At 42.6% G+C, this 25,064-nt stretch overlaps 1 protein-coding gene across 3 annotated transcripts in view; it reads right to left on the reverse strand.

The window, feature by feature from the left end:
- ZFYVE28 (zinc finger FYVE-type containing 28) overlaps nucleotides 1-17,113 on the reverse strand; it is a 188,754-nt gene extending 171,641 nt beyond the window's left edge. For 2 of the 3 annotated variants that reach the window (XM_056554962.1, XM_056554960.1), the window contains exon 1: nucleotides 16,806-17,113. In XM_056554962.1, the coding sequence (XP_056410937.1) occupies nucleotides 16,806-16,844 (39 nt within the window). In that variant the 5' untranslated portion in view covers nucleotides 16,845-17,113. The remainder of the gene's footprint in view (nucleotides 1-16,805) is intronic. The other variant, XM_056554961.1, reaches the window with a different exon arrangement.
- Between the last annotated feature and the right edge of the window lie 7,951 nt (nucleotides 17,114-25,064).

Raw genomic sequence — 25,064 nt, forward strand, 5'->3', positions numbered from 1 at the left:
AGGCTCTGAGGGCTTGTGAGGTGACGACGCTTTATTATTCACTTCGCAGTAACATAGCAGTTTATAACTCGCGGGTGAGATCATGTTAAAGTGTAATCATCTTGTATCACGTTTTATGCCGAATTTCACAAGTCGCTCCTCTCTAGTGCTTATCGCTGCCCCCTTCTGAGCAATAACACTCCTACGGTTAATTTCTAAGAGAGGCGGTAAAAGGTTGTCATTTCCCAGACTTAAATGGAAAGCAGTACAGTGGTCTTCAAATTGTGGACCTCCAGCTGCTGCAAAACTACAACATCAAGCATGCCTGACAGCCAACGTCTGGAGGCTACTGGAACATGGAAGACATGACGTAAAAGCAGAATAGTGAGCTCTGGAGGTGACTGGAGGATAAGGCCTGATGTAACAGCAGAACAGTGAGTGCAGCTCTGAAGGTGACTGGAGGATAAGACATAATGTAATAGCAGAATAGTGAGTACAGCTCTGGAGGCGACTGGAGGATAAGGCCTGGTGTAACAGCAGAACAGTGAGTGCAGCTCTGAAGGTGACTGGAGGATAAGACATAATGTAATAGCAGAATAGTGAGTACAGCTCTGGAGGCGACTGGAGGATAAGGCCTGGTGTAACAGCAGAACAGTGAGTGCAGCTCTGAAGGTGACTGGAGGATAAGACATAATGTAATAGCAGAATAGTGAGTACAGCTCTGGAGGCGACTGGAGGATAAGGCCTGGTGTAACAGCAGAACAGTGAGTGCAGCTCTGAAGGTGACTGGAGGATAAGACATAATGTAATAGCAGAATAGTGAGTACAGCTCTGGAGATAACTGGAGTTCCCTACATACAGACATCACTTACACACACAGATCATTTACAGAGCAGTCCAGAGGTGACTGATCTGTACAGGTGCTACCCCTCCCTAGAGACAGAAAAGCCTGGGGGAAAACTATATAACATTTAGACCGTCATGAATGACATCTGGAAATCTTTGTAAGTTTCCCATTTTCACCTGAAGAAAGCAAATCCTGGACTACAATTCCGATACTGAGAAAGTAATTTTTAAGGTCACTTCACACTTGCATATTTTCTGCTGCAGATTTGCTGTAAAAGATTTTGCTACCATTTAAGTCAATGGGCAGCAAAATCTGCAGTAAAAATACACACGTGTGAACAAACCCTTAAAGAGCAATATACATTTCTGTCTCTAGGGGGGGGGATTCAGGAAAAAGGTCTCTGTTTAGTTTGGTTGTAGCTGGGCTCCATCTTGTTGGTATAACAGTAGTTTATGGTTCAAGTCCTCTCAGATTATCTGAATATGTTCTCCTCATCACAGACAACGTTCTCCCCCCCCCCCCCCATCACAGACAACATTGTCTCCCCCTCATCACAGACAACATTGTCTCCCCCTCATCACAGACAACGTTCTCTCCTCTCACAGATAATGTTCCCCCCCATCACAGATAGCGTTTTCCTTCAGAGTACCTGTCACAATCACACCCCATCGGTCCCGCCAAGACGCTAGAGAGAGTGTGATGGTGCAAGGGTTAAGGCCACCAGGCTCTGGGTATCCACTACTAGTCCCAGCAAGTCACCAAATTAACCCTTAGATAAACGTGTTTTACCAGAGCCTCCTTCAGAAAGGTGAGCTCATCTATTTAGAGATCAAAGACCAGAGCTGATTAATTAAACATTTAATCTGATAAAAGGTATCACAGTGCTGACTATATAAAAATACAAGAACAAATGACATACAGGTATAAAAATATATAAAAGAGTTTAGCAAGACAAGTTCAGAAAACAAAAGATGAAGTTCTTACAGCATGATGATAAAGCAGTTAATGAGTGAGTGAGAGTCCAGCTGTTCGTAGGATGGTCTTGTCAGCTTGTTGCACAGCATTGAACACCCCTTTTAGTCTAGCATTGTTTAAATATCATATCTGCTCTCTTGGGAGGGAGACTCCATTCCCCCCTCCCCTCTGATCCCACCAGGGGGTCTTCTCTCTTCCTGGCCCCTTATCTGTTTGATTATATGATGGGACCAGAGTGCATGACTTCAAAGGAGATACCAAGACAGCCAGACCCCCAAAAAATGCAATACACAAAACACAGTCTGAATGACCCCTCACCCATGTCTTGGATGATCCATCACACACAGTTATAATTTATAATACACATATAGGATTTTAATAATCAGGCCTTGGGCCTGACAGTACCCCTTTAAAGAATGACTCCTCCATTCAGCATGCCGACATGTAGACAACACATCAGGGCAGGGTAGGTTATGAAATAACTATAAACAACATTTTGTTCTCTCAACAGTATGTACTTCATTGCAGCAGGAATGCTACCATTTCCCATAAAGATTATGATTTACGCAGGTGTCACCAGAGTTGGCCGTAACCTTTCCATTCTGAGCAATGCATTCCAGTCCAGCCCAGCAAACTTTATCACTAGAGATGAGCGAACTTACAGTAAATTCGATTCGTCACAAACTTCTCGGCTCATCAGTTGATGACTTATCCTGCATAAATTAGTTCAGCTTTCATGTGCTCCGGTGGGCTGGAAAAGGTGGATACAGTCCTAGGACTGTATCCACCTTTTCCAGCCCACCGGAGCACCTGAAAGCTGAACTAATTTATGCAGGATAAGTCATCAACTGCCGAGCCGAGAAGTCCGTATTGAATCGAATTTACTGTAAGTTCGCTCATCTCTATTTATCACCTCTCACCTTATTATCATCATAACCTTATAATAACCACTAGAAAAACATGTTCAAAATATTACGTCAATACCGAGTGCAGGATTGACGACTACCAAGGTATCTATTATAATAATAATAATAGGTTTACCAAAAAATGGACTCAATGCCCTATAATAATTGAGCGTCACAGTATGTAAACTAAATGATTTAATAAAGCTACTCCGGTGGAAAACTATTTTATTCATATCAACAGGCTCCAGAAAGATTAACAGATTTGTAAATTAATCCGACCAGTACTTATCAGCTGATGTATGTTCCAGAGGAAGTTGTGTAGTTCTTTTCTGTCTGACCACAGTGCTCTATGAGGACACCTCTGTCCATGTCAGGAACTGTCCAGAGTAGGAACAAACCCCCATAGCAAACCTCCCGCTTCGGACAGTTCCTGACATGAACAGAGGTGTCAGCAGAGAGCAATGTGGTCAGACAGAAAAGAACTACACAACTTCCTCTGGAGCATACAGCTGCTGCTAAGTACTGGAAGGATTAAGATTTTTTTATAATAAAAGTAATTTACAAATCTGTTTAACTTTCTGGAGTCTGTTGATATGAAAAAAATTGTTTTTCTTTTACTAGCGTACCCTTTTAAAATCTGCAGCAGATCCTGTATGTGTGAATGCACCCTAAGGGCTCATTCACTGTTTTTTTTTTTTAAAATAAATAAAAAAAAAAGTGCCGCAGCCTCCCATTGTTCTCAGTGGGATTCTGCTGCACCGTACTACAAAATGTCGGACCTCAGGATCTGCTGAAAGAATTAAATGCGTTGCAGTCCATTGAGACGGTGCATTTCTGAGCGATCATATTGCCTTGTTTTGCCTCCTGCACCCTCTCCAGAAGGAATCTCCGCTTGGTGATTCCATAGTGTGATTGAGCCATAAAGGCTATGTTCACACGCCAGAATGTCCAGACGGAGACATTCCTCAGACTGTAGGCGCTGGCATGACATGCCGGTGCTAGGAATGCTCGGGAATGCGCCGTCTCATAGACGGCAATGCATTCCGTAAGAGTCTGCAGAAAGAATGGACATGTTCATTCTTTCTATGGACACAGGAATTTCTGCGGCAGATGTTTCCAGCATGAAAATTCTGCTATGTGCACATCGCAGAAGAATCCCATTGAAATCAATGAGACTCTACTCCTGCGGAATTCCACATGGAAATTCTGGCGTGTGAACATAGCCCAAGGGCCTATTCTTACAAGCGTGATTTTGCAACCATTGACTTAAATGGGTCTGCGGAAAAGACGCAAATCTGCTGCTATAACAGATTTTCTGCTGACCCATTGAAGTCTACAGTAGCAAAATCCACTACGGATTTTAGCAGGAAATACCGTACTCTCATGTAAAGCGGCCCTTAAAGGGGTACTCCACTGGAAAAAAAATATTTTAATCAACTGGTGCCAGAAAATTAAACAGATATGTAAATTACTTCTATTAAAAAATCTTAATCATTACAGTACTTATTAGCTGCTGTATACTACAGAAGAAGTTCTTTTCTTTTTGAATTTCCTTTCTGCCTGACCACAGTGCTCTCTGCTGACACCTCTGTGCATTTTAGGAACTGTCCAGAGTAGGAGCAAATCCCCATAGCAAACCTGTCCTGCTCTGGACAGTTCCTAAAATGGACAGAGGTGTCAGCAGAGAGCACTGTGGTCGTGACAGAAAGGAAATTCAAAAAGAAAAGAACTTCCTGTGGATTATACAGCAGCTGATAAGTACTGGAATGGTTAAGATTTTTTTAATAGAAGTAACAACTTTGTTTAACTTTCTGGCACCATTGTATTAAAAAAAATAAAAAATAAATGTTTTCCAGCAGAGTATCCCTTTAAAAAAAGAAAATTTGGCATGAACATAAGTATTCAGACCCTTTGCTTTAACACTTGACAGGATTGTGTGAAGACATAGATCTGGAGAAGAGTAAAGTGGCGCACCGTGGCCTCTATAATTCTTACATTAAAGGGGTACTCCATGAAAACCTTTTTTCTTTTAAATCAACTGGTGGCAGAAAGTTAAACATATTTGTAAATTACTTCTATTAAAAAATCTTAATCCTTCCTGTCCTTATTAGCTGCTGAATACTACAGAGGAAATTCTTTTCTTTTTGGAATTCTCTCTGCTGACATTATTATAGCAATAATAACGCTTTATTTATTGTTGTCCTTAGTGGGATTTGAACCCAAGTCCCCAGCACTGCAAGGCAGCAGTGCTAACCACTGAGCCACCATGCTGCCCTTAGCATACATCTGCAATGCATGGCTGCTAAAATGGACAAAGATGTCAGCAGAGAGCACTGTGCTTGTGATGTCATCAGTGTTCCAAAAAGAAAGGAATTTCCTCTGTAGCATTCAGCAGCTAATGAGTACTGGAAGGATTAAGATTTTTTTAATAGAAATAATTTACAAATATGTTTAACTTTCGGCCACCAGTTGATTTAAAAGAAAAAAGGTTTTCACCGGAGTACCCCTTTAAGGAAATTTTGGAACAACCAGAACTCCTCCGAGACTCTTCCTTGCTACCCAATTGAATAGAATGGCAGTGTGTGACCACTCCTCCATCTCTATGGGACTCTCTATTGTCCCAAAAGTGATGGCTCTCTTTTTAAAATCTAGGGATAACGCCTTGAAATATTATCGTACGTTCCTAATGAATTAAAAGGGGTACTCCACTGCCCCACTGTTCGGAACATTTAGTCCCCTTCATATTGTCCCGGCACGCCCCTTCGTAACGTCATGCCCCCTCAATGCTAGTCTATGGGAGGGGGCGTGGCGACCGCCACGCCCCCTCCTATAGACTTGCATTGAGGGGGGCGTGCCGTGATGTCACTAGGGGGGCATGGTCAAGATGTCCCGTCCCCTGCAGCCCGCACCCAGTGTTAGGATCTATACCCCAAGGCTTGAATCACACTACGTAATTTCCGAGAACTTCCATTCTGATGCAGCAGGATCCCATTGCTGGCAATACGATTCCACTGCGCAATGCACACCTGGAATACTTTGCTGTCTCGGACTCTTAGGCCAGAATATTTCCGTACGGAAGGCAATGTATGTGCGGTCCTAGTACGACTGATTCAGTTGGCGCCGGCCTCACTCGGACTCTTAGGCCAGAATATTTCCGTACGGAAGGCAATGTATGTGCGGTCCTAGTACGACTGATTCAGTTGGCGCCGGCCTCACTCGGACTCTTAGGCCAGAATATTTCCGTACGGAAGGCAATGTATGTGCGGTCCTAGTACGACTGATTCAGTTGGCGCCGGCCTCACTCGGACTCTTAGGCCAGAATATTTCCGTACGGAGATTCCACAGTGTGAACCCAGCCCTATTGTTATACCAATGAGTTTGCTTATGTAACTATTGCTACACAATGTCAACTATTGCTAAATGTCAAAATGAACTTGCCCTGGGCGAGGTGCGAACATGGAAATAAAAAAAATAAATAAATAAATAAATAAAAAAATAAAAACACAAGGCCTTCCTGCTGTGAGAAAGAGGTTGGAAGAGCTGCATCATCCAAAGTCAGGACACAGAGTTCTATGTCCCCGGCATGCTGGAAGTTGCAGTTTTGCAACAGCTGGAGGCGCCCTGGTTGGGAAACACTGCTTTAATGTGTATGGGCGCCTTAAAGATGCCGGATTAAAGAACATAACTGCCTTTCGGCGCCACACCTGTCTTCAGGTTGTGTGTGGAATTAAAACTCCGATCCATACACATTAGTGAAACTGTGCTGCAATACCACACAAAAACTGAAGACAAGAGTGGCGCCGTTTCTAGAAGAAATCCTTTGTTTTTGTAATCGTGGATAGTCCCATTTTAAAGTTGTATTCCGCCCCTAGACATCAAAGGATAGGGGATAAGATGTCTGATCACGGGGGTCCCACCGCTAGGACCCCCATGATCTCCCTGCTGCACTCAGCATTCGTTTAAAATTTCGGGTGCTGCGCCAGAGGCACGCCCCCCTCCCATAAACTTGTTTTGAGGGGGATGTGGCTTTGACGTCCGCCACGTCCCCCTCAATACAAGTCTATGGGAGGGGGCGTGACTACCGTCACGCCCCCTCTCATAGACTTGTATTGAGGGGGCGTGGTCGTGACATCGCAAGCCTCCGGTGCCGCATCGCCAGTCATCCGGCACGGAGCGAAGTTTGCTCCGTGCACCGGATGGCTCGGGTGCCACAGCCGAGATCGTGGGGGGTCCCTAGTGACGGGAACCCCTGCAATCTGACATCTTATCCTTTGATGTCTAGGAGCGGAATACCCCTTTAAGGGCCTACTTGGGACAAAAGGTTTGGAACTTGGCCACCAAAACGTTTTTCAGTATTTGCATTTCAATAAATGGAAAGAAGAATATGCAAAGCATCTCTTTAATATACCACTGTGCTAGGTGGCAATTTCTCCAAATTTTACTGACTGTCTAAGGATAGACATACAGGTTCAATAGCTGTTGGACAAACAACAGTCATCTCTCCAGATCCCACCTTCACATGACCTGTATGAATAGGGGAGGTATAAGCTGCTGCCAGACACCATGTGCAGTGGCTTATCTCCAAGAGAACAAAATGATCAGGCAGTTAAAGGGGTATTCCAGGGAAAAAAAAAAATTTTTTATATATCAACTGGCTCCAGAAAGTTAAACAGATTTGTAAATTACTTCTATTAAAAAAATCTTAATCCTGTTAGTACTTATGAGCTTCTGAAGTTAAGGTTGTTCTTTTCTGTCTGAGTGCTCTCTGATGACACCTGTCTCGAGAAACGCCCAGTTTAGAAGAGGTTTGCTATGGGGATTTGCTTCTAAACTGGGCGGTTCCCGAGGCACTTAGACAGAAAAGAACAACCTTAACTTCAGAAGCTCATAAGTACTGAAAGGATTAAGATTTTTTTAATAGAAGTAATTTACAAATCTGTTTAACTTTCTGAAACCAGTTGATATATATAAGAAAAAAATAAAAGTTTTTTCCTGGATAACCCCCTTTAAATACCAACGTGCCTGATCCTTCCCTCCCCAACATCGTACTAGTGCCCATACACATCAGAAGGATGGCAGGTCCTGCCGAAATCGTTAAGATGGCGGTATATCGTATTTTCAATGTCAGAGCGCGCGTACTCACATTCAGAAGAAATAGCTGGCACGAGTCAGTAGAAAGCCTTAAGACTCTATAGTTTAGCTAATGATTCATCAAAATGCAAAAATTCCACAATTGACCTCTTTTAGTGAATTCAGCAAAATTAAAATCCCTCCCGATCCGCTCACTTAATTTTAACAGTTTTACCAACAATTTTGTTGTGCAGTAACGGTAATTTCAGAATCTGCTTATTATTCGCGAAATTGACTTCTTAACATTAAAGAAGCACTCGGGGAAATGTATTTCTTTTGCTTATATAGTGCAGCATAGGCTATTGATGGAGAATAATGGAGAGGTTCTTGTGTATGCCTTGTGCTTACCTGCTTTAGCCAATATGGCAGGCATGGGTTTTCAGCCATCATAATTCAGTTTTAGGGTAAGCTCACACGAGCGGATCCCCATTCCACGCCCTCTCTCTGCAAAGCCAGAGAATTCATGGGAAATGTAGGTAGCATTACAAAAATTATCTTCTAAGGGTACATTCAGACGAGCGGATCCATAGCGTATTTTACGCTGCGGATCCGCCACTGAAGGAGCGCTGTATGCTGCCTTTACAGTTGCCTGCTCGGAGTGGCAAGCAGACACACTGAAGAGATGTGCGAGCCGCTGCGCATGCGCGGTGTACTCACACTCATCGCGGCCACTCAGCCTACTCCATGAGCTAAGTCGAGAGCTGCCACGATGTGCGAGTATACTGCGCATGCGCACGGCAACTTGCACATTGCAGTTTGTCTGCTCGTAGTGGCGTATTGCCACTCCAAGCAGGCACCTGTAAAGGCAGCATACAGCGGTCATTCAGCGGGGGGATCCGCAGCGTAAAATACGCTATGGATCCACTAGTATGAATGTACCCTTAGAAGAGAAATGATTTTTCTAATGCCACCTACATTTCCCATGAATTCTCTGGCTTTGCAGAGAGAGGGTGTGGAATGTAATCACTGCATGCACTTCAACTAATGAGACCAACCTAATAACCTAATCACCTGGCTAGACTCCAGCAACCAGTAGCCTAGACTACTGAAACTCATAAGTGGGTTGGTATCAGTTTACATTAGGTGCAGTTTTGATGTATTTCCTTATTCAAAAAATTTTATTTTATTTTTTTAAGGAGACATAATGCGATAAGGAGAAAGGGATTTGACCTATAATCACAACTGAGGTTTTTTGTGTGCTGGCAGCAAATCCCAGGCATGTTACAGTCCTGCAGCAGCAGCCACCGCAGCTCACTGATCTAAAGTGGCCACGGTGCAGGCTGCCTGTTCAAGATCAGCAGCCTAGGCCTTGGCAACTTTAAATCAGTGTGTTGTCTGCCGGGAAGGCCAGAAGAAGAGTCATCTTCAACGTGAAACGGGTGGTTGCCATCTTAAGTCCTATGTCCTTTTTCTTCTTTTTGAGAGTTTTTGTTCAAGACTTGTCTGTGTATGGGATATTTAGCACCCCGGAAGTCGGATCCAGGTTTGTCTGTCATGCAGCCCTAACTGCATTAAAGGGGTACTCCGCTGCTCAGCGTTTGGAACAAACTGTTCCCAACGCTGGGAGCTTGTGACGTCCTAGCCCCACCCCCTCATGTCAGTCCCCGCCCCCTCAATGCAAGTCTATGGGAGGGGGCGTGACAGCCGTCACGCCCCCTCCCATAGACTTGCATTGAGGGGGCGGGGACTGACATGAAGGGGTGGGGCTAGGACGTCACAAGCTCCCAGCGCCGACTCTAGTGTTCAAAACAGTTTGTCCCAAACAATGAGTAGCCGAGTACCCCTTTAAGAAATCCATCAATCAAGGGCGGCAAGACGGGGAAAAGCCACCAGGAAGCATTCCAATAACTTGTGGTTCAGGCAGCATGAAAGTGATGACAGGTCCCATTTTAGGTAGGAGTAGCTCTGTTTACAAGCAGGAGTGACTGATGAGCCATGTTGGGCTGCTTGAATATTAAAAGGGGCACTCCGCCCATTGACATTTTATCCCCTATCCAAAGGATTCATGTTAAATGTAGGCTACATTACAGAACATTTAAATTCAAAAATTGGAGCCAATCTCATGCCTGCCACATCAGTTAAAAAGGTAAGCACAAGCCATACACAAGAACCTCTACATTATTTTCTAATATTAGTCTATGTTGCACTATATAAGCAAAAAATAATAATAATAATTTCCTTTAGAGGTTTTTTTATTCCTCCTACCAATTCCCAGCAGGTACAGTCAGCAGAATATAAGGGCCTGAGTATGGTATGCCCATAATGCAATTTCTAAATATCATATTTAGAGCTTCGCTTTACAAGAATGAGATGAGACCTGCGCGGCATGGATGACCCGGCAGAACAGATCTCAGATTCCTTGGCACTGAACGCAATGATCTCACGTTAAATAACAGGTCACTGCAGTATAATGTAGCAGAGCGGAATAATACCTGATAGAAATAAGTGGGTTAGCCGAGCTTCTGGGTATATAGGTAATTACTGTGACCCTGGATGGGGTCACTGAGAGGCTGAATGACAAGCGTACTAGTAAGTGTGCCCTAAATATCACCAGTCACCCTCCAGTGAGCAGCGTCCCCCACTAGCCAACATTTATACATAACCGTACATACCATATAAGACGCCCTTTTAATTGTTGGTGCGTCTTATACGGCGAATACACATTAAAACCTGTCCTATCGCGGCGGTCCCTGCGGCCATCAACGGCTGGGACCCGCGGTTAATACAGGACATCACCGATCGCGGTGATGCCCTGTATTAACCTTTCAGACGCGGTGATCAAAGCTGACCGCCGCGTCTGAAGCGAAAGTGACACTAACCCGGCTGCTCAGTCGGGCTGTTCGGGACCGCCGCGGTGAAATCGTGGCGTCCCGAACAGCTTACAGGACACTGGGAGGGACCTTACCTGCCTCCTCGGTGTCTGCCCCGCGCCAGGATCCCCTGCATGGCTGGCGCTCTCCTTCGTCGTCATCACGTCATCGTGCACGCCGTCCCATGGGAGCCGCGTGCGGAGCGGCGTGATGGCGGCGACGGAGAGCGAGGATACCGGGCAGCAGAGACGTTCCGGAGCAATGGGGACACCTTGGGGAAGCGGCGACAGCGATGGAGGGCGACATCCAGGGCAGCGGTGACGGGTCCGGAGCGGCAGGGACACGTGATTATTACCTCCTATACCAGTGGTCTTCAACCTGCGGACCTCCAGATGTCGCAAAACTACAACTCCCAGCATGCCCGGACAGCCAACGGCTGTCCGGGCATGCTGGGAGTTGTAGTTTTGCGACATCTGGAGGTCCGCAGGTTGAAGATCACTGTCCTATACTTTACATTGTATTTGGTTCAGAATCTTTTTTTTCTAGATTTTCATCCTTTAAATTTGGGAGCGTCTTATATGGTGAAAAATACGGTAGATCTGGGACTTGGATCATAGAGAAATTCTTTATTTTTATAAATCGATCACTACCAAGTAAGGGATCTGTGTTACAGGACAATAATGGACCGGCATATCTGAAGGCTACGTTCAATTTCTCTTGTTCCAATACATGTTAAATAATGTCGCTTTGCAAACCTTTTACACAGCATCTATGTGTCTCCATGGTAACAGACTACAAACAACTACGTGTGGTCTGACCAGCAGTCATATTCCATGTTATTTCGACATTTGGAAGTATAGCAAGTAGTTGGGGACAGAAAGAAAAGTTCGGCCGCAGAATCAGTATATACAAACTGCTATAGGGTAAGGTCATACAGAGTGAGCTCTCTGCTGCCGCCGGGTAGCTCTGTCTGTCCAATCGTAGCAGCAGATATACTGATGTAGACACAGTGCTTGCTCGTCGCAGATGCGCAGAAGGAAATCCGCTCGCTACAAGCAGACACATAGGGGGAGATTTAACAAAACCTGCCCAGAGGAAAGGTAGCTGAGTTGTCCATAGCAACCAATCAGATTGCTACTTTCATTTTGCAGAGGCCTTTTCAAAAATGAACGAAGCGATCTGATTGGTTGCTATGGGCAACACAGCAACTTTTCCTTTGGACAGGTTTTGATACATTTCCCCCATAGAGCTACCGTGCAGGACCAGGGTGACTGCCGTCAGCGCATCCACAGTGAGAAATACCCTGCAGATGCGCTACGTGTGCCTCTACCCTAAAGGGGTATTCTGAAAGTATTGCGCAGGACAGGGGATAAGTCTGTGATTGCAGGGCGTCTGACCTCTGGGCCCCCTAGTACCAATTGATCATCCCTTAACCCCTTAAAGGGGTACTCCGCCCCTAGACATCTTATCCCCTATCCAAAGGATAGGGGATAAGATGTCTGATCGCGGGGGTCCCGCTGCTGGGGACCCCCGCGATCTCAGCTGCGGCACTCCAGACATCCGATACGCGGAGCGAACTTCGCTCCATGCCGGATGACTGGTGATGCAGGGTGGAGGCTCGTGACATCACAGCCACACCCCCTCAATGCAAGTCTATAGGACAGCCATCACGCCCCCTCCCATAGACATGCATTGTGGGGGCGTGACCGTGATGTCACGGGCCTCCGGAGCTGCACCCGATGCTCTAAACGAATGCCAAGTGCAGCAGGAATCCCGTGATCAGACATCTTATCCCCTATCCTTTGGATAGGGGAATAAGATGTCTAGGGGCAGGTTACCCCCTTTAAGGACACAGCAGTTTTCCATTTTACCCTCGCATCTTAGGAGACATAACTCTTATTTTTTCACCCATGAGGGCTTTTTTTTTTTTTTATAACACCTTCAATGAAATGGCAGCTTTCATTTTACATTTAATGTACGGCGAAACAAAACATGTATCTATTATTTTTGGGGGGGGGGGGGATTGAAAAGAAAACAGCAATTTTTTTTAAGTTTTAAAGGGGTTTGCTTTTTTTTTTTTTTAACTCTTTATAGCCATATGAAATGTTCTCTTTTCTACAAGGTATATCCTGTATATATATATATATCTACACACACACACACACACACATACATAGTTTTTAAATATGATGTGACCATAAATGAGCATTTATAAGCGTGGTTCACCGTGCAGAATCCTAAGTATTATATTTTAATAGTATCACCTATTCTGGCAATACCAAATATGTTTATTATTTAAAAAAAATAAAAAAATTTATAAAAAAATTAAAGGGGATTTTAATGTATATCTTATTTTACACTTGTTCTGTCCCCATAGGGGAATTTTATATGCAATCATTAGATTGCATTCATTGTATAATGCTAAACCAATTGCATAACATTATACAGTATGATCGGTGCTAAGCCACAATTTTGGAAAAAGGGGGGGGGGGGGGATCTTACCCGGTACTAGCAAGGTGTTCCTAATAAAGGGGCCAGTGAATGTATGCAACCTTCACTTGTAAGGGAGAAAAACCTTCAAAGAAAAATTTCACAATAAGGCTGCATTTACACGGCCGTCTAGACCCGTCCCATTCTTCCCCCGTCAAAAAAAAAAAAATATAGACTTTATAAAAAAAATAAAAAAATGACAATAACAGATGCAATCGGATGTTATTGTTCAGTTAATAAACAAAAAAAAACATTTTTTGGTTCTGAGCATGCACAGAAGTAAAAACGGATCAAAAAGCGGATTGAAAAAATGGATGCAATAAAAGGCTCATCCGTTTTCCATAGACTTCAATGTTAATTTTACTGTATCCGTTTTTTCTTCAGTTTTTTTGATGAAAGAAAAAGTACTGCATGTGCCGTTTTTTCTGCTGTCAGAAATAACGGAAATGAGTGCAGACGGGTACAAACGGATTGTAAAAAATCCCATTGACATGAATGCGATTTTTTTTAAACCGTTTTTTTAATCCGTTTACAGCCTGCAAGAACGGAACCGAAACGGGTATTAAAAAAAAAAAAACGGGGACAGACGGCCGTGTGAACGCAGCCTTAGACGCTAATGCAGCTCTGCACAGTGATGCCAAATTACGAGACATTTTTGCCACTGTATCAATGTTACATTTGTATCTAATTCTTTATTATTTCCTTTAACTTTTTTTTTTTTTCAGGAATTCCTTAGATACTTTTCCACAAATGACCCCGAAATGTTCGGGTAACCTAATGCCATATAGATCCTACTGACACCCTACATGGCTGAGATGACCACTGATCATAATGTTATGTATGGCAATGGTGACCCAGATCCTATAGTAAGATGACTGATCCTACTCATCCATAGTACAGTAGATCCTGAGATACATATGAGGCTTGTAACCTGTTGCTCCCAAAAGAAAGCTCCAACCTATGGCTCTCCAGCTGTTGCAAAACTACAATTCCCAGCATGCCTGGGCAGCCGTTGGCTGCCCAGGCATGCTGGGAATTGTAGTTTTGCAACAGCTTAGCTAAACTCCTAGTATACATTACATTATTGACTAAGTGCACTTCACAGAATTCAGATAACCAGTGCCAGATAAGTACAGGATAAGTAATGTAATGTATATACACAGTGACCTCACCAGCAGAATAGTGAGTACAGCTCTGGGGTATAATACAGGATATAACTCAGGATCAGTACAGGATAAGTAATGTAATGTATATACACAGTGACCTCACCAGCAGAATAGTGAGTACAGCTCTGGAGTATAATACAGGATATAACTCAGGATCAGTACAGGATAAGTAATGTAATGTATATACACAGTGACCTCACCAGCAGAATAGTGAGTACAGCTCTGGAGTATAATACAGGATATAACTCAGGATCAGTACAGGATAAGTAATGTAATGTATATACACAGTGACCTCACCAGCAGAATAGTGAGTACAGCTCTGGAGTATAATACAGGATATAACTCAGGATCAGTACAGGATAAGTAATGTAATGTATGTACACAGTAACCTCGCCAGCAGAATAGTGAGTACAGCTCTGGGGTATAATACAGGATATAACTCCGGATCAGTACAGGATAAGTAATGTATGTAAACAGTGACCTCACCAGCAGAATAGTGAGTACAGCTCTGGAGTATAATACAGGATATAATGCAGGATCAGTACAGGATAAGTAATGTAATGTATGTACACAGTGACCTCACCAGCAGAATAGTGAGTACAGCTCTGGAGTATAATACAGGATATAACTCAGGATCAGTACAGGATCAGTACAGGATAAGTAATGTAATGTATGTACACATTGACCTCACCAGCAGAATAGTGAGTACAGCTCTGGAGTATAATACAGGATATAACTCAGGATCAGTACAGGATAAGTAATGTAATGTATGTACACAGTGACCTCACCAGCAGAATAGTGAGTACAGCTCTGGAGTATAATACAGGATATAACTCAGGATCAGTACAGGATAAGTAATGTAATGTATTGACAGTGACTCCACCAGCAGAATAGTGAGTACAGCTCTGGAGTATAATACAGGATAGGATCAGTACAGGATAAGTAATGTAATGTATGTACACAGTGACCTCACCAGCAGAATAGTGAGTGCAGCTCTGGAGCATAGTACAGGATATAACTCAGGATCAGTACAGGATAAGTAATGTAATGTATGGACACAGTGACTCCTCCAGCAGAATAGTGAGTACAGCTCTGGAGTATAATACGGGATATAACTCAGGATCAGTAAAGGATAAGTAATTTATGTACACAGTGACCCCACCAGCAGAATAGTGAGTACAGCTCTGGAGTAAGATACAGGATATAACACAGGGTCAGTACAGGATAAGTAATGTAATGTATGTACACAGTGACCTCACCAGCAGAATAGTGAGTACAGTTCTGGAGTATAATACAGGATATAACTCAGGATCAGTACAGGATAAGTAATGTAATGTATATACACAGTGACCTCACCAGCAGGATAGTGAGTACAGCTCTGGAGTATAATACAGGATATAACTCAGGATCAGTACAGGATAAGTAATGTAATGTATGTACACAGTGACCTCACCAGCAGAATAGTGAGTACAGCTCTGGAGTATAATACAGGATATAACTCAGGATCAGTACAGGCTAAGTAATGCAATTGTATATACACAGTGACCCCACCAGCAGAATAGTGAGTACAGCTCTGTGGTATAATACAGGATATAACTCAGGATCAGTACAGGATAAGTAATGTAATGTATGTACACTGTGACCTCACCAGCAGAATAGTGAGTACAGCTCTGGAGTATAATACAGGATATAATGCAGGATCAGTACAGGATAAGTAATGTAATGTATGTACACAGTGACCTCACCAGCAGAATAGTGAGTACAGCTCTGGGGTATAATACAGGATATAACTCAGGATCAGTACAGGATAAGTAATGTAATGTATGTAAACAGTGACCTCACCAGCAGAATAGTGAGTACAGCTCTGGAGTATAATACAGGATCAGTACAGGATAAGTAATGTAATGTATGTACACAGTGACCTCACCAGCAGAATAGTGAGTACAGCTCTGGAGTATAATACAGGCTATAACTCAGGATCAGTACAGGATAAGTAATGTAATGTATGTACACAGTGACCTCACCAGCAGAATAGTGAGTACAGTTCTGGGGTATAATACAGGATATAACTCAGGATCAGTACAGGATAAGTAATGTAATGTATGTACACAGTGACCTCACCAGCAGAATAGTGAATGCAGCTCTGGAGTATAATACAGGATATAACTCAGGATCAGTACAGGATAAGTAATGTAATGTATGTACACAGTGACCTCACCAGCAGAATAGTGAATGCAGCTCTGGAGTATAATACAGGATATAACTCAGGATCAGTACAGGATAAGTAATGTAATGTATGTATGTACACAGTGACCTCACCAGCAGAATAGTGAATGCAGCTCTGGAGTACAATCCAGGATAGAACTCACCAGTAATGTATTATATAAAGTTACTGTATATGTAGACATATGTGGTTGCTGGACACTGTAGTGCAGCTGATGACATTATACTGGTCTTCTAGCATCACGTGATCGGGGCCCCCAGGGGCCAGCACAGCACTTACCTTGGGTTTGTACAGCCACTTTCTGAACCTGTTCATCATTCCCTCCGGGGCTGTGCGGCTGCTGGATGTCACTGCTCCCCAGGGGATCGTCCCCTTGTCCCGCCGGCTGGTCCTAGTGCTGCTCTGATATCCCAGGTGTCAGTCACCGGAGCCCCCGGACCCCCGAGGCCGGTTCTCCCCTCTATAGTGAGCGGCAGCAGTGCGGGCTCCACTGACAGCCCCAAAACAGTCACCATCCCAAGCGAACAGCGCCACTCTGAAACGTCCACGCATGCGCGCAAGCTTTCCCCAAGCCAAAGCACCTAGCATCGCCCCGCCCCCAGCCGCGTCCCAGCAACCAATCACCAGAACGAGGCGGGCACTTTCATTTTAATCCCCTATCCCCCTAGAGGGCTTATGGGTGGCCATTTTTGAACCGGGCACGCTTTTATGTCTCAATTAACCCAATAAGCGGTTTACGTAACACAATAGCAGCGGACATATAAGAAACGCCACCGAGAGCAAGCCCTTTATCAACTATAATAAACATAGCTGGCTCTATTATAGTGTGTCCTGAGACTGAGGAAACGAAGTGTATACAGCGTATACCACAGCACAAGAGTATCCTTAGCCCGATGCAAAAATGGCCGCCGCGGAGAGAAGGCGTAGTGACGTTTACTCCCGCCCACTTATCCTCAATACATATTTATACATACACAGCCCTCCTGAAACATTAATACTCAGATGTAGAGCGGGTCCACATAACAGGAACGTGTTACTGAGCTGGAAATAGAAAGCATTACAATGTACTGAAGACCTGACTATATATGAAACGCTACAGCCTCAGTGAGCGACATTCATCGTCCTCACATCAATGTACACTGCCCTTCCATGATAGATCACAGTGCTCACTATGCTTCCACATCACTGCAATAAATTACATATATAGAATAGCTGAGAAATATGTATAGTTATCTAGAGCTAATAAGGCTCAAGAGGTCATTAAAAAGTATTTACATATCTATCTACCTACTTACCTATCTATCTCATATATATCTGTCTACCTACTTACCTATCTATGGATCTCATATATATCTGTCTACCTACTTACCTATCTATGTATCTCATATATATCTGTCTACCTACTTACCTATCTATGAATCTCATATATATCTGTCTACCTACTTACCTATCTATGTATCTCATATATATCTGTCTACCTACTTACCTATCTATGTATCTCATATATATCTGTCTACCTACTTACCTATCTATGTATCTCATATATATCTGTCTACCTACTTACCTATCTATGTATCTCATATATATCTGTCTACCTACTTACCTATCTATGTATCTCATATATATCTGTCTACCTACTTACCTATCTATGGGGGAGATTTATCAAAACCTGTGCAAAGGAAAAGTTGCCCAGTTGCCCATGGCAACCAATCAGATTGCTTCTTTCATTTTGCAGAGGCCTTGTTAAAAGTGAAAGAAGTGATCTGATTGGTTGCTATGGGCAACTGGGCAACTTTTCCTCTGCACAGGATTTAATAAATCTCCCCCTATGTATCTCATATATATCTGTCTACCTACTTACCTATCTATCCAAATCCAATATGCAGCACTATCCAATATAGTAAAGAGGGACATACTAAAAGGAATGACAAAGTGGAATGCCCATAGACTAACAGGGGAGTGGAATGCCCATAGAGAATAATGCAAATGTTATATTTGAATTAGAGACAAAACTATTTGACATATCTATATCAAATCTAATCTTTATCAGACAAACTCTCAAAACTCAGTGACATTGTTTAATATTCAAATTAAGTAGAATTATCATTGTTTTCTGCAGAATGACAAGATGGGATTGAACAATGGAATGCCCATAGACTATAATGGGAAGTGAAATATGAGCTCATTTTCATGTAAATCTGTGTTATTTAGGAAATTCAACCTTGCCACAAGTGTTCCCTGGTAGTGTAGCACATTGTAAAAGGAAAATTACCTGGGATTATAGCTGTTTTCTATGGAATAACAGGAAAATGGTAGAATGGAATGCCCATAGACTGTAATGGGAAGCGGAATTTGATGTGGAGTCTGAACCATTTAACATATCAAATAAATGTTTAGCGGCCATACTCTACATACTCAGTGGGATTATTTAAAACTGCCAGCGTCCAGCAAACCTGATCAGGGTTCTTGTCAGATCGCAGCACTCCAGAAGTCAAATAAACGTGAATTTATTCCAACATATCCAGTCTACAAGCAACGTTTCTGCTCTCTATGGAGCCATTTTCAAGCTTGTTGGAATAAATTCACATTTATTTGACTTCTGGAGTGCTGTGTCTTCTGGTTTATACTTACCTATCTATGTATCTCATATATATCTGTCTACCTACTTACCTAGCTAGGTATCTCATATATATCTGTCTACCTACTTACCTAGCTAGGTATCTCATATATATCTGTCTACCTACTTACCTATCTCATATCTATCTTTCTCATACCGATTTGTTATATTTATCTCATCTATGCAATATTTATCTATCTCACATTTATCTACTATCTCATCTCTATGTATGTATCTAATATCTTTCTGTCTCATCTATCTATCATTTATCTATCTCCTATCTATCCATGTATCTATCTGTGGTGAGGGTGTGATGAGAGCAGATGGAATTACCCTAGGGGCAGTTGGCATTAACTCCTTGTGTTTGTGATGCCAGGGCGTGGTTTATCCTCTACACAACCCCCGAAGGAATACCGCTAGATCCTGGGCTAGGCACAGGGTCAATAATGACTCTGATGCCAAGTTACGGAACAACAGCAGCTTTACTGAGTCAGATAGATGTAACCATCTATACAGCTACAGTGAATTCAGAGACATTAGGGCTGACTGGGACTTATAGTGGACTTGGACAATTTGGATGCAGGCCACGCTGACTTGAGACAGGATGACTTGGACTGACTTGACTATGACCGACTATGACTGACTTCACCCCTTCTGTAGTTTACCAGGCTTTGACTTGACTTGTGGGGCAATGGACTTGAGAATCCGTAGCTGCTTGACTGACTTTAGAATAACCTACAAAAATCTCTAACCTTATGTAAACAAAATAACATAGATACAGATATGATGAAATAGATAATCTTTATTAGTAACCCCGAATTAATGACATAATTGACCCACCCATAAAAAACATATACACTAAGACATGAATAAAAACTCAGCAACAGTGGGGGAACACAGAGTCACAAATAATTCATATGTATACATACAAATAAAATCTATATGACATATGCTAGGACTGGAGATGTAATCATGGGAAGGGGACCCCCCAATGCCCCCCGCCAACCAACTGCCCCTTAAATGAAAACACATACACTTGTATGGGGTAAAAAGGCCACGGCCGTTTATTGAGGGTAAATAAATAATTAACTTATTAATAAATAACCATTAAATAACCATCAATAATTCATAATAATAATTAACCTATAAACCATCAATCAAATTAAACCACTAGTAAAACTCTTTCACCAAAGCTGTCCACCCAGCAGATCTGGGTGACATACCCCACTCTTCAATATGTATCTATGTCCACCCAACTGGTGACCCCCTCAACAAACAGACCGTGACAGGGAGGGAGGGACGGGCCGCTGTTATTTCTTCAGGTAACTCTTCTTTGACTAGCCAACTGCCCAGTCATCCTTTTCTTAAATAGAATTCTGTTTTCCCGCCGTGGCATAGGTAGCCAATCCGTAACTCCTCTTCTTCTGCCCAGCAACAGCAACAACCTGTAATAAACGACTCCAAGTACAAATTAATAACAATGTTAACCCTTTATATCCTTCACCTACTTCACTATCCTTCTTTTTTTTTTTTTTTTTATATCTAAAACCTGGAAGAAGGGGGAATGGGGGGCCCATCCCATGGGGCCCTTCCATTACCTTTCAGGGCCCATTCATGGGAAGGGGACCCCCCAATGCCCCCCGCCAACCAACTGCCCCTTAAATGAAAACACATACACTTGTATGGGGTAAAAAGGCCACGGCCGTTTATTGAGGGTAAATAAATAATTAACTTATTAATAAATAACCATTAAATAACCATCAATAATTCATAATAATAATTAACCTATAAACCATCAATCAAATTAAACCACTAGTAAAACTTTTTCACCAAAGCTGTCCACCCAGCAGATCTGGGTGACATACCCCATACGCATGACCCTCAGTCATGCCCACCCACAACCGTGGCCTTCTCAATCATATTTTGTAACCCAACATTAAAAATGTCCATACCAATCATTGACAAATGCACCTTGTCAGACCAGTACAGACCTCGCACAAAACCCTCCAGGTCCATGTGCCTGTAAGAAAACCCATTTATTTTTAACATAAACTTCTCCATACTCCTGTTCAATCTTTTACGAATTCTATCTTTGAACCTTTCATCTTTGTCCAACCAAACTAGCCTCGGTATTATTTCTGAAAAGACAATTAACGCTGCCGGACAAACTTCTTTAACTGCAAAAATAGTTTGCTTTAAATTTTGATATAACACAGACGTATTCCATTTCCCTATGTCATTACCCCCTATATGCAGTATTAGAATATCTGGGTTTGGCCAAATTGCGGCTTTACTTAAACATAAATCAAACAGTTCTGATAAAACTAAACCTCTTTTTCCTCCCCAGAAGATGCAGACTTCCTTATCAGGGAAACCGAGATTTAGGCCATATGGTCTGCTTACTGCACGTCTCCTGGCCCAGTGGACGAAGGAGTGTCCCAGTATCCACACAATCTTGGTTGCTTTGTCTGCAAAAGAACCAATGTTTAGTCAAGGAGCAACTCTGGGCGAATATAAATTTTGTAACGGTCAGATTGCCATCTACCCAACTTCTTAATCTCATCCACTGACAACCCTGCTAGAGCCGCTTCAGTCGCGGCCCCAATCCTAAATGAATGTGAGCTGATTCCCGCATTAGCCAAACCCAATTGTATAGTGCATTTCTTCAAAATATATTTAAACTGAAATGTAGTGATAGCTGAGCCATCCCTATGTACAAATAAGTAACTAGAGTTATCTGGGCGAATTTTTAAATAGCTTTCCATCCTTTTAACTGGGCATAAGTCATTACCTGGAAGGCTAAAAATGTGCAATCTTTTGCCCTTCCCAAATGGATCCGTTTTCGATTTTTTAATGTTTATCTCTAAACTATCTTTTGTTATGGAAATATCGCTTACTTCTAACGGTGCTGGGACATGCTTTGAACTTGCTGTGAATTCACTTACTCTGAGTGCCCCGAAAAAGGCTATTACAAAGGCAGTCTGAAAAAGAACTGCTTCAAAACCGTCTCTGCACACTTCATCACAAGCCCTGCACAGTTTAATCACCGTACTAAACACTATCGGGGGTCTCTTGTCTTTAACTCTTTTCGTACTCCGATAACCCTTTAGCACCTGCTTTATTTGATAGAAGGAATTAATGCTTCTCCAACCAAACCACCTTTGGAAAAACGATACTCCTGCTAACACATTAGACACATAGCTTGGTGATAACTTCTTATGTAATAACTCTGCCAGAAACAACATTGCGCAACTCACATCAGAATTATCGACCTTAAAACCATTCATTTCACAAAAAGAACACCATCTTGACCAAAACTTGTTATAGTCTACAAACGTTTTGTCAGATACCGACTTCTTCAAGTACTCCTGCATTATTCCCAAATTAGGTCCCATAAATGCAGTGGGCATTGTATCCCTTCTTTTGCTGCTTCTGGACACAACTGCTGGAACCTGCGGAACTGTCCACGGGAAAGTGCGTCAGCTATACAGTTAACCTCACCTTTAATATACGAAGCTTTAAGCCATATGTTTAATCGCAAGCACAACAAAACTAAATGACGGAGCAATTTTATAACTTCCACTGACCTAGAAGATAGACAATTGATTGCAAACTCCACACCTTTATTGTCCGTATGCACAATAATTCTCTTGTCTCTAAACGCTGCACCCCAGATTGCTAGGGACACCACCACTGGGAATAACTCTAATAAAACTATGTTACTTGTTGCCCCTGCTTCTATCCATGCTATAGGCCATGGCTCAGCAGACCATTGCCCCTTAAAGTATGCTCCATAACCAAATGCCCCTGCAGCATCCGTAAAAATACCTAATTCTGTTCAACTAGTAAATTCTGCTTGCCACACCGAAGCCCCATTATAGTTATTTAAAAATTCCGCCCACAACGATAAATCCTCTTTAAGGGGTCTATTAATCCTTATATAATGCCGCGGGGACCTAACTCCACTAGTGGCTAGATATAACCTCCTTGAGAACACTCTACCCATCGGAATTATTCTAGAGGCAAAGACTAATAAACCAAGTAACCTCTGCAAATCCCTCAGCTGAACTTTCTTTTTAATCAAACAACTATTTATTCTATTTAACAGTTCAACAATTTTTTCCTTTGGCAAGTAGAATAACATATAGCAGGAATCGATTTCTATCCCCAAAAAGATTAACCTCCTGCATGGCAAAACAGTTTTCTCTTCCGCTAACGGAACACCAAACTCATAACAAATCTCCCTAAATGCTTTGAATAAAAAATTAATGTCCTCACTGCTCTCTTGACCTATAAACAAAAAATCATCCAAATAGTGTACCATTTCCCCTACCGGACATATCTGCTTAACTGACCATTCTAAAAAAGAAGAAAATGCCTCAAAGTAAAAACAAGACAATCTGAAGCCCATAGGCAGTGCCTTATCAAAGTAGAATTTGTTTTCAAATTGAAAACCCAGGGAATTATATCCGGATTGTCTAACTGGCAGTAACCTGAACGCGGATTTGATGTCTGCCTTGGCCAACAAAGCGCCCTGACCAGTCTTTCTCAATTTGTCCAAGGCAGAGTCAAATGAAGCATATTCAACTGAAAATTCCTGACTACTCACTGTGTCATTCAGAGAAGTCTTATCCGGATAGGATAAATGGTGTATCAGTCTAAAAGTTCCTGGCTCTTTTTTGGGGATAATACCTAATGGGGAGAGTCTGAAATTTTTGAAAGGGGGAGCATCAAACGGACCTTCTACTCTACCTTCCTCAACTTCCTTCCTGATTTTCTCTCTAACAATATCCGCATGCTGAACTACTGACTTCAAGTTATCCACCCATATGCACCCCTCCCCTTCATATTCTGGAACAAAAAAACCCATATCAAAACCTTCCTCTAACAATTTAGCTTTCATTGTGTCTGGATACCTGCTTAGGAAGGGGGACATTCCTTTGAGTTTCACTGGCGTCCATGCTTTTAGAAACCGCCTCTCTACTGTGGTGGGGGTTATTATTGGACATGTTGATCTTCTTGAAGCATTTGAATACTGCATGGCTACCTCCACAGTGTGAACATTCGTGCCGGTACTTGCAGTTTGCCTGCCATCTGCATTGATTTTCATTAAACGCAAAACATACTCCTTTCCGAAAGGAACTCTGACCCGATGGCAAACTGCGCGACCTTTGTGTGGGGAGCATTAAATTTAACCAAAGGCCCACATCTTTTTGGCCCCATTTCAAATTGGGATGTACTGCTATTTTATGTCTAAACATCTCATCATACCCAATCCATGCTACTCCCCCAAAATTTCTATATGCTTCTAATATTATATCCATGTGTTGGAAAAGTCCCGAACATAGGTTGGGCTTTTTCTCCCCCATTACTGCTGCAAATATACAGAATGCTTGTATCCAATTGTTGAATGACTTAATCGGCTGATATCTTTTTTTATCCTCATCTTTCTCTTCTTTTTTATCGCTAATTTTCTGGGATTCTTTTACTGATGGTAATAATGAAAAAATATCCATATACTCTCCCTTCCAGATTTTCTCTTTGACCACATTTGACAGGTGGAACCCGAGGGGCGACAACTCACATACCATCGCCTCTTTCATGCACACCCCCGGTACCGACCCTAAAGGGAGAGTATCTGGATCCTTTGGCCTACTCTGCGCAGCAATCCCTGTTACTGTATTCCCAATAACCTCTTGGACTTTGTTTGTATCCTTAGCATTGCTCGACTCTATCCTACAGTGAGGGGAGGATGCAACTTGCTCCTCACCCGACTGAAGTGTACTTTGTACCTTAGTAGAATCGCTGCTGCGGGAAACCGACCATGCAGCACTAGGATTTGTAGGACCACCGGGAGGGGGGGGGGGGGGTTGCCTGTCCCTTTGCTGGCGTGGCGGCTAACATATTGAAAAAGGCCGCCA

This window comes from Hyla sarda, chromosome 1 (assembly GCF_029499605.1).
Source record: "Hyla sarda isolate aHylSar1 chromosome 1, aHylSar1.hap1, whole genome shotgun sequence".
NCBI classification, from domain to species: domain Eukaryota; kingdom Metazoa; phylum Chordata; class Amphibia; order Anura; family Hylidae; genus Hyla; species Hyla sarda.